At 37.6% G+C, this 9785-nt stretch overlaps 1 protein-coding gene across 1 annotated transcript; it reads left to right on the plus strand.

Annotated features, from left to right (window-relative positions):
• The first annotated feature begins 609 nt into the window (after nucleotides 1-609).
• Nucleotides 610-9260, plus strand: LOC140511990 (probable E3 ubiquitin-protein ligase TRIML1). The gene is made up of 6 exons (XM_072621347.1): nucleotides 610-923; nucleotides 2094-2520; nucleotides 2770-2865; nucleotides 3077-3307; nucleotides 6323-6345; nucleotides 8019-9260. Exons 2-6 carry the CDS (start codon nucleotides 2104-2106, stop codon nucleotides 8038-8040), a joined length of 789 nt encoding a protein of 262 aa, XP_072477448.1. The 5' UTR covers nucleotides 610-923; nucleotides 2094-2103; the 3' UTR covers nucleotides 8041-9260.
• The last annotated feature ends 525 nt before the right edge of the window (nucleotides 9261-9785 follow it).

The raw sequence follows: 9785 nt of genomic DNA on the forward strand, positions 1-9785 counted from the left end.
GAAAGTGAATTTTATCAGTGACACCTACATTTTTCTGATCATTACTCCGGCTTTTATAATAACGTTTCTAGAATAAGTGTTTTTTTTTCCTTCTTCCTAGCTATGATTAGCTTAATAAATGACAAGGCATGAATTCAGATAGGACAAGGAGACAAGAATTCAAAGGCACAATACACAATATTTTTGAGTAAGTCAACTAAAGGGAATAAAATAGGAAAGAGATAAAAGCAAATCCAAAAATGTGGTGAAACTTTGGGATAAAAGGCATGGGTTGACTAGAATCATGGTGAGGATGAAAAAAATTGGTTTAGGAAGAGTGACACAAGGGGGGGTAAATGGAAGGATTTAAGATTATGAGAAAAGGGGTGATTTCTAAATTTAAAATCAAGGAAATGTGGTAGTGATTGTGAGATATATGACATGATATCAATGTGATCACATGCTGAAGTATTGTGAATATGTCATTATAATTGAGAAAGTTAATGAACTACTGGGAGGCTAGGGTCTCAGGAGAAATCTGTATAAACTATATTAAAATCCTGAAGAAGGAGAACAGGTGAGCCGGTTACTTGACAAGAAATGGAATCCACCTGTAAATCAGTTTATTTCATCAAAAAGGATGAGTGACACATGAAGCCACCCTGTAAAATAGTTTTCAGAGTGATTAAGGAGAGAGGAAGAGGAGAAATATGGTGAGAGGGAGCAAGGAGCAGACAGATTCCTTCTCCTGGCCCAATTTGTAGCCATAGGGAGAAAACCCCACTGATATTTAATAGAGAAGTTAGGGATAGAAAATTTTCTGAATTTTGTCAGATTTTCAAAAAAACATCAGAGGGAAGACAGAATGTGATATGAAGAGGTCTATGATGAATGGGATTGTGTGCACTGATTTCTGAAACATATGCTTAGTCTCTCTGATAAAAGTAAGTCCGCTCTGATGTTTTGTCTCCACTGTCTCTGACTTCCCAAGACCTGAGATTTCCAATGAATGTGAATTTCCTTTTGGACAGACCTTGAAACAGAGCCTGGCTTCTTGAGATTCAGGATTTGCTCTGGAATACTAGCTGTGGCAGGAAGATTATTTTCTCCAGTTCTTTTCTTAATGCTAGTCTTTAGCTTGTGAGGTATTTGACACTCTTGACCACTTCTCCAGCTGATTTTCGTGATAACTCTTTGCCAGTTCCTAACCTCTCTTGGTTGCTTCTTTTCAGATTGTTTTCAGCACAATGATCCGTGTCCTACATGGGGATGTTCTCTAAGGTTCTGTGTTTGTACCAAATCTCAAACTATTACAAAGCAGTAATGAACCAAAAACTGGTTTAAAAAATAGAGATAAAAAATTAGAACAGATTAGTGCCACTGCATACAGAAGCTAGCAAACACAATAATATAGTGTTTGATAATTTCATAAACCCCAGAACCTGGAGGAAGAATTCACTATTTAACAAATATTTGCAAAACTGGATACCAGTCTGCAAGAAAATAGGTTTATGTTGGAACTTCACATTTACCAAGATTAGTTCCAAATGGATTTGTGACCTAGATCTAAACAGTCACATCATAAAATAGATTTGGGGCACAAGGTGGGAATGAGCTCTCAATTCTATGCATAGAACAAGAGTTTGTGACCAAACAAGGAATAAAGAGGATTGAAAAATTTACATAAAATTTACACCATTTACATAAAATTGGAAATTCTTCTCACAGACAAAACCAATACAGCTAAAATCTGAAGGCAAAATCTTTGTGGCGTTTCTCTAAAAATGATCTAATATCCAAAATATATAAGCTTCTCTATATTCAAAGGGTACAGTGTTTCCACTGTCCTGAATCAGGGTGTATGTCTTTGGAATACTAAATATAATGTCACATTGGTTTTTTTTTTAATGGTTAACTTTCCTCCTTTAAAAACATCTTTTATAATCTGATTTTAAAAGGAGATTCTCTGGGAGGGAGGAGAAGGAATATATTGAGGAATGTAGGTGATGGACAATTTTTAAAATCAAAAGAAATTTCTAAAAGGGGAAAGAAAAGGGAAACAACTGAGTGGGTGGTTCTAGGAGTGAAAACATAGCATGTTTCTTTCTCTCAAGGTCTAGGGACATGGAGCCTCTAGAGCTGATTGCTGGTTTCAGGCGTAACCTCAGCTGTGCCATTTGTTTGGACTATTTCTCGGAGCCAGTGATTGTCCCCTGTGGGCACACCTTTTGCAAAGCTTGTCTGCTCCGATCCTGGGAGGGAGCATCTACACAGGGGATTTGCCCGGAGTGTAAGGCAGTCAATGAATCCAGGCGCTTTTACACAAATCGGGAATTGAGTGACCTAGCCATCACTGGCAGACAGATCAGACCTCATTTACTGCAACTGCTGGAAGGCCCAAGCTTCTGTGAAGAACACCAGGAGGTCCAGGAGCTGTTCTGTGAGGATGACCAGAAGCTTCTCTGTCAGGCCTGCTTCTTCTCTGGGGAACACACGTTTCACAAGGTCTCTCCTTTGGAAAAGGCTGCTGAGAGCTACAGGGTAAGATTTTCCTACTCATGAATCCTTGGGAAAATGGTAGTCCCTTCACTTGGCTCTGTCCTTAGTCACTGATGGTCCTTACCCTGTTTTAGCTAATTGTTTAATACCTTATATCAAGGGCTAAGGAACCTGTGGGTCTCTGACTCACAGTTGACTTCCCGACCTTTGTAAACTTCTTTTCTGAAAGATGAGATGTTGTGAATCTAAAGTGTGTCTCCTTGGGCTTCACTGTTCACATCTCTCTTGCAGAATAAACTCCAGGAAACATTGGAGAATTTGAAGGAAAAAACAAAGGAGGCTCACATCATAATCAGTAATGAGAAAAAGAATATGGAACAATGTAAGGTGTGTGTCTCTCTGTCTTGTTCTGTGAACAGCTACCAGGGTGTGAGGAATTCAGGAGCGAGAGGAAAAATAAATGTTCAAAAAGCATAACTATGTCAAAGAGTGAGAAGTGTGAATTTTCTTAGTTCAATAGAACTCCTAATAAGTAGAGAGGAACAACACGTATAACCATAATTGGATCATTTACTTATCCAAATTTCATTCCTGGCAGGTGAAGATGCAGGTTTATAAACAGATAATTGCGTCTGAATATGCAAAGATATACCAGTTCTTGATTGAGAGTGAAAAGCAACATTTTGAATGCCTGGAAAATCATATGAAAGAAAACTGGGAGAAACTGGTCAAGAGTGAAGCACAAACATCCCAGCATATCCAGCACCTTCACAAGATAATTGGAGAATTAGAGCATGTCTTAGAAAGACCAGCCTCAAAGATGCTCCTGGTAAGCATTTGAAAACAACAAATCAAAGCCCCCTAAAAATGTTGTGGTGTTTTGGAAAGATATGAGCAGAAGGGGCATGGAATGCCACCCCCAGGACATTAAAAAGAATGATTATAGCTTTTAAATAAGTTTAACCTGGTATTTTTAAATTCACCCCAAGCATTTTATTCTCCACGCCACCCCTATTCTTTCCTCATATTTTGGGTTTCAGGGGGGTAATTTACATTCACCAGATAATATCTGGAGGACTCTGTACAGGTTTTGATGTCATAGTTCAGAAAGGGTGTTGTTCTGTGTCCAGAAAAGGGCAAGCAGGGATAGCATAGATGAATCAGATGAAGACTGTGAGAATGTTTAAAAGTGGAAGAGGTTACAGGAGAAAATACTTTTTATCTTCAACCATTTGAAAGGTTGTGATGAAGAGGTTATACATGTTTTGCTTGGTCACAGTGGACAGAGGCAGCACCAATGGAAGGGCCAGGAAAAAATATGTGACTTGAAGAAAACTTCCTAGCAATTATAACCGTGCAAAAATGCAATGATCTCCCTCATGAGATGGTGAGCTACCATGCCACAGGAAGACTGGGAAGGCTAGATGAACATTCTTCTGGAATGTTCCACTATCCCAAAAGATTCATGCATGTGAGAAGGAAGAATCTGAGAACTCTTCCAACTCTGTTTCTATTTTTCTAAGAAACAGAAAATTTTACAAATGGAACTTTCCCTGTGGTGAATGGAGAAGTAGGTTTGTCTTTTAGAGGAGAATGCTTGGGCAACTTGGGACCCGATATTTCGTTTTAGTCACAAGTGTTTATTCAGAATCAATGAAGCAATTCCTCTTTTCAAAAAGGCATGTAATTGTTAGAGAGTTTTTTCCCTGTTATTTGGCTTATATTTGTCTCTTTAAATCTCTCACTGGTACTTCAACTTCAGCCTTCTAGGGGAAAAAGAGAACAAATACAAGTCCTTTGCATTAGCAAGCCTTCAAACACTTGAACACATCTGTCCTCTATGTTTCCTCTTCCCATGGCTGAGAATCCCTAGTTCTTTCTAACCTGATCAAAAATAGAGACTCTTTACCATCTTGGTTGAATTCCTCTGGATATTTTCAACTTAACAATGTCCTTTTAAAACTTATTGCCCCAAACTGAATGCACTACTGCAGATGCTATTTGATGAGGGCAGAGTGCAGAAGGGATTACAGCTTCCTCATTCCTGGAATTTGAGCTTTTCTGAATTGAGCTCAAGATATCATTAGGGTCATCTATCACATCATGCAGCTGATTCATACTGATTTTAAAACATAAAAGCCCTCCAATCTTTTTCAAAGATATGCCTGTCTAGTTCATCCTATGAGTTTCCATATAGAGTTTTTTTAACTTTTTATTTAATTTTTAATTTATGGAATAAAACAAGCATTTCCATAACATAGCATAATTTTAAAAGATGAGTTCACATGAAACTGCAAATCTATTATATACAATTTGCTATTCTTTTAAAATCTATAATAAAGTTATCGTGTATATTTCTTTTCCCTTTTCCCTTCCTTCCCTTCCTTGCCCTAGAGAAGGCTACCATGAGACACAAAGTGTGTGTGTGTGTGTGTGTGTGTGTGTAAAATCATTCCATACATACTTCTAAGCAGTTAAGGTCTTTTAATTTCTGAATTTATTCCACTGTGTTAGGTTTCCCTACTTTGGGTTATCCCTTAATTTCATGATCATGCCATCTATGATTCCATATTAACCATGTATAAAAATATAAAATATCATAGATACCTCAGGTACCCCATTGAGTAATTAGCAAACAAGTTGATACCAGCCTATTAAATCTAGTCTTTGAATTTATCCATTCAACCAGTTCTATAACTATCTTATAATATTATTGTGTAGTCTACATAAGCATCATCTAATGCTTATGAAAACTCAAGGAAAACATAGGCTTAGAAGAAGCTGAGGTCTTATAATGTGAAAGTCATTGCTTGATGGAAGAGAATAGTTTCACTGGAGGGATGAGGTCAGAAGCTCGATCGTAAAGGCTCAAGAAGAAAGAGGAAAGGAAGTACAGACAATGAGGGTACAAGGGTAGATGGAGGGATTTGCTTATGGAAAAGTGGAAAGGTCTAGAAGGATAGCTTTTTTTTTCTTTTTTGGGGGATTACTTTTTGTTTTAAATTTTTATTTTATTTTTAATTTATGGAATAAAATAAGCCTTTCTATAACATAGTATGTTTGTATGTATACACATATGTGTGTATATATATGTATATATGTATGTGTGTATATATATGTATATATGTATGTGTGTATATATATATATACATATATATATAATTACACATAAGATGGTAGATTCAAGTGAAAGTGTTCCAAAAATGAGGAGACCTTGGACATTTTGATAGGTAGAAGGGAAGGATTAGGATAGACTGAGAATTAGGGAGAGAAGATGATAAAAAAAAAAAAAGTCAAATTGCCAGAGGAGATGGGAAGGATTGAATTGAGGGCACAAAGAGGAGAACTGAGGCCTCCTGAGGTTCTCATTCAGTCTTCCAGGCCTTATTGAATTAAAAAACTGGTAAATTGTAGTCAACCATGCATAACTACCTCAATCCTCAAATGGGGCAAGACACATTCTCCCAATCCCTTAGCACCCTCTGATCTCACCAGCACTTACCCTCCCATTCTGAGAAAGAAGCAGGCTATTTTTGTCAAGTAGGTTTTCTTTGCAAGGAAGAGGAAGGAAAAGGAGAATGAGATTCTTATCACAATGGATCTTTCTCTCTCTCCCTCTCTAGAGGGAGGAGGTTGGATTAGTTGCACCTAAAGAGGTGTCAGAGTATGGCTCTAAACCCCTTTTCTTCATCTTAAGTTCTATAATCTTGTGTTGTATATGAGTAGTATCTTCCAGGGGAATGAAGACTTTGAAGAGAGGCTTTTGTGATCTCTATAAGTGACAATATCTTGGGAATTATCAAAGGCTCAAGGAGACTAAACTGGTTTCTTTTTCTCCCCCTAGGATGCAAGAAGCACCTTGGAAAGGTAAGCTCACATTAGACAAATTCATTCAAAAATACAGCATTTGTGATGATGGAGTCTGGGAATATAATTTATCTCTGATAATCTGTGATTAGGTTAATGCTCAATATGAAAGTCATAAGACCTGGGGCTAGTAGGAAGGGTAACTAGTAGCTGTCCTTTTTGTAGGAGTGAGGCCCTGCTACTTCAGTGTCCACAGGCTGCTTCCCAAAAGTGGCCTCGGTGCCGAATCCTTGGGATGAGGGACGTGCTGATGACCTTCCATCGTAAGACTGCCTTGCTATCTCAGCCATTCCCCAACAGCGGGATTTGATATTTCTCACTTACTTGCCCCTAGATAAAAGTACTTCTACCAATATTGTCATACAGATGGAATTGTTTTTCCTTGTCAATGTCTTCCTTTGGTAAAAACCCCAAAGAAGCATGTAGGGGTCAAATAATATAATTAGTTTTTCTAATTTTTTCTAATTTTTTGCATGACTTCAAGCTGTTTTTTTTTTAAGTTTAGTCCAAATCGTGGCACCACAAATAGTGAACTAGCGTGCCTGTGCTCCAGCATCCCTGCCAATATTGAATTTTCACCTTATATACCATGTCTGTAAATATGATGGGCATGACGTACATCTATAGCTAAGCAATCTTGGTTTTGGTTGTCTGTGGTGATGGGAAGGGGATAGATTTTAAATCCCAATAGCTGTCTTGACATTCCTATATTTGTGCCTCCTCAAGCTGATCAAAGGGGTCATTGTGGTGTCCCTAACAGAGCACCATGTGTCAGCCTGGTGGGTCAGTGCATGTTGGGATGGAGTAAGCCACAAGAGGGTTGGTTAATGTTTTTAACTTTTCTAGTGACTCTAGTGACCTCCATGATTGGATTCTATCTACCCAATGTCTCTCTTCCTTTCTTGTTTCAGAAGAAAGTCATAACTACTTAATCTTCTGATAATATCCTTCCCTGGAACATAATTATTTCATCCTGATTGAATAGTATTGCCTATTTTTAAAATATATTCTCTGAGGCATTGGAAGCTCCATGAGGACTAGTACCTTTGAAGAGCAGACTCTATAAAACATGTTTGAAGGCTACAAATTTTGAAATCAAGTTTCGGAGAAAACTATTTCTACCAAGACTGAATGCATATCTGAGATCAAAGATTTATACCTGTATTTTTAAAATGACACTAGCAACTCATTCCTTCAGAAAATACTTCAAAGAAGCACACATTGCTTGCAGAGAAAAATCACCTTATTAATGGTTGCTGATTTATGAATGAATGGATTAATGCACAGTTTAGGGAATGTGTTAATGTCAATTTCTAAATAATGACTGATATTGCACCCAGTTAGGACTAAGCATCATAATGAGAGTTTCCCCTAGTTTTAAGTATTTCTATTCTCTGATGTTGATCAAGTAATGATTGCAATATTAGTGTGTGGACAGAAGGTGCTTTTTAAATGGAAATGGATTATGAAAGAAATAATGAATGGATAAGTGCAGGAAAGAAGGGATTGCTCAGGGAATGTGTTGATTTCCAAGTAATGACTGACGCTATGCCTAGTTGGGACAAAGATAAATGATAGGGAATTACACAATTTCCTGAATTTTATTTCTGCTCTCTGATGTTGACCTCTGAAGTCTAGAATGTTCAAATCTAAAATGCTTTATCTCCTTTCAGGAAATATAACCCTGGATCCTGAAACAGCCAATCCCTGTCTCCTCTTGTCTGAAGATCTCAAAAGTGTGACAGTTGGAAGTAGTCGTCAAGATGTTCCTGACAACCCAGAGAGATTTGACCATGCTCTCATCGTTTTGGGTGCTCAGAAATTCACCCACGGAAGGCATTACTGGGAAGTGGAAGTGGGAGACAAGACTGAGTGGTCAGTGGGGATCTGTAGAGAATCCATTGATAGGAAGTGCCAGTTGCTGCCTACAGATGTGTTCTCTCTTACAGGCTTCAAAATGGGAGGCGATTTCATTCTCTGGGTTCATGACATGATGGAAGCATTTGTAATACCTGAACCTTTGCATAATCTAGGCATTTTCCTTGATTATGAATGTGGACATATAGCATTTTACAATGTCACCAGCAAAGTCCTTATCTATAGTCTTTTAAATATTCATTTCCAAGAGCCTCTCCAGCCTTTCTTTTCTCCTTGCATGCCAAATGAAGACAGTATCATTAGACCCCTCACCATCTGTACTATGACTGATCATTCTTGAGGAAGCTGGTTCCCCCTAATCTTCCCTGTGGAATGAGGTCTTAAAGTACCAGATGTTTAAGATGAAAATCATTACTAAATTCAAGGGTCAATGATAAAAGTTGAATTGATTTTCACTAATTGGATCCAATGTTAAATAGGCTAAATAGATCAGTTTAATTAGGTCATCAAAAATAAAAACAATTAAAATTCTATTTCACTTTTGCACTGAAACCCGACATTTCATTGCTACATCAGTTACATTGCAGGCAACTCCTAGTCACCAAATGAAACTGTCCACTAAATGATCAGTTTTTATTTCACCATTCCTCAAGTAATGGCCCTGGTATACAAATGTAATAGACTATATGGACAACTGCACCTACAAAAATGTAGTATTTGTCTAGAACAAAAGAGTATGATTCCAGGATTACAGCTGAAAATCTAAAATCTTGGATGAGGAACATAGTGATGTCCCAGAGGAAAAACACGGATCCAGAATCAGTTTTTTTACAAGCAATGTCACTATTCCTACAAATGCAATTTGAATGAGGACTCTTGCACCATCAGGTACTGGATTCTTCATTTTGTGAAAAACTTCCTCTCTTCCAGGAAACCGTAGCTATGCTATGTAGGATATAATAAACCTAACATGTGACTCTGTTACTTTTATTTGTTAATGTATTTATTGCTTCATTTAATAAAAGGGCATTTTATCACTTTTGTGTAATATTTTTCCATCCAAGTTGCACTCTACATTCTGCTAAAAACAGCATCTAAAAGCCTCAAATAAGTCTCTTATCTTTTGTTATTTCACTTCCTTCTTACCTTTTATTTTGCTTCAATTGTGCCCTTGTATGGTTTTAGATGTCCATTCCCTTAAAATGTAGTAGTCCCAGTTTATTGCAGAAGTTGAAGAAGAAAAGGGACCACCAATGGCTTTCCCTAAGTACTGCAAAGACCAAGTCCAGTCTAAATGAAGTCTGCCCCTCTGTGTGGAAATTCAAGAGGAATAATTACCACATAGCACAGGAAGAATGCCTAATTTGGATGTATCTCACTAAAAAAACTGGGGAGGCTTGAGAGTAAAAGTTTCTATGTGTGTGAAAGAAAGACCCAAGGGTCAAGGACAAAGGCAGAACTGCTGATGGGATGAGGGGAAAATATTAGATCACTTTTGGGATGAACTATGGTAAGCTCACTTTTCTACAATGGAATACTTTGTTCTGATTCTCCCTCCTGAT

Source organism: Notamacropus eugenii, chromosome 6 (genome assembly GCF_028372415.1).
Source record: "Notamacropus eugenii isolate mMacEug1 chromosome 6, mMacEug1.pri_v2, whole genome shotgun sequence".
Lineage (NCBI taxonomy): Eukaryota > Metazoa > Chordata > Mammalia > Diprotodontia > Macropodidae > Notamacropus > Notamacropus eugenii.

Excerpts from the sequence above, each read along its gene's own strand:
- LOC140511990 (XM_072621347.1), top strand. The coding sequence starts at position 2,104 with ATGGAGCCTCTAGAGCTGATTGCTGGTTTCAGGCGTAACCTCAGCTGT. Across the intron at positions 2,521-2,769 it reads AGGCTGCTGAGAGCTACAGG|AATAAACTCCAGGAAACATT; the intron begins GTAAGATTTTCC and ends TCTCTCTTGCAG. Across the intron at positions 2,866-3,076 it reads AGAATATGGAACAATGTAAG|GTGAAGATGCAGGTTTATAA; the intron begins GTGTGTGTCTCT and ends CATTCCTGGCAG.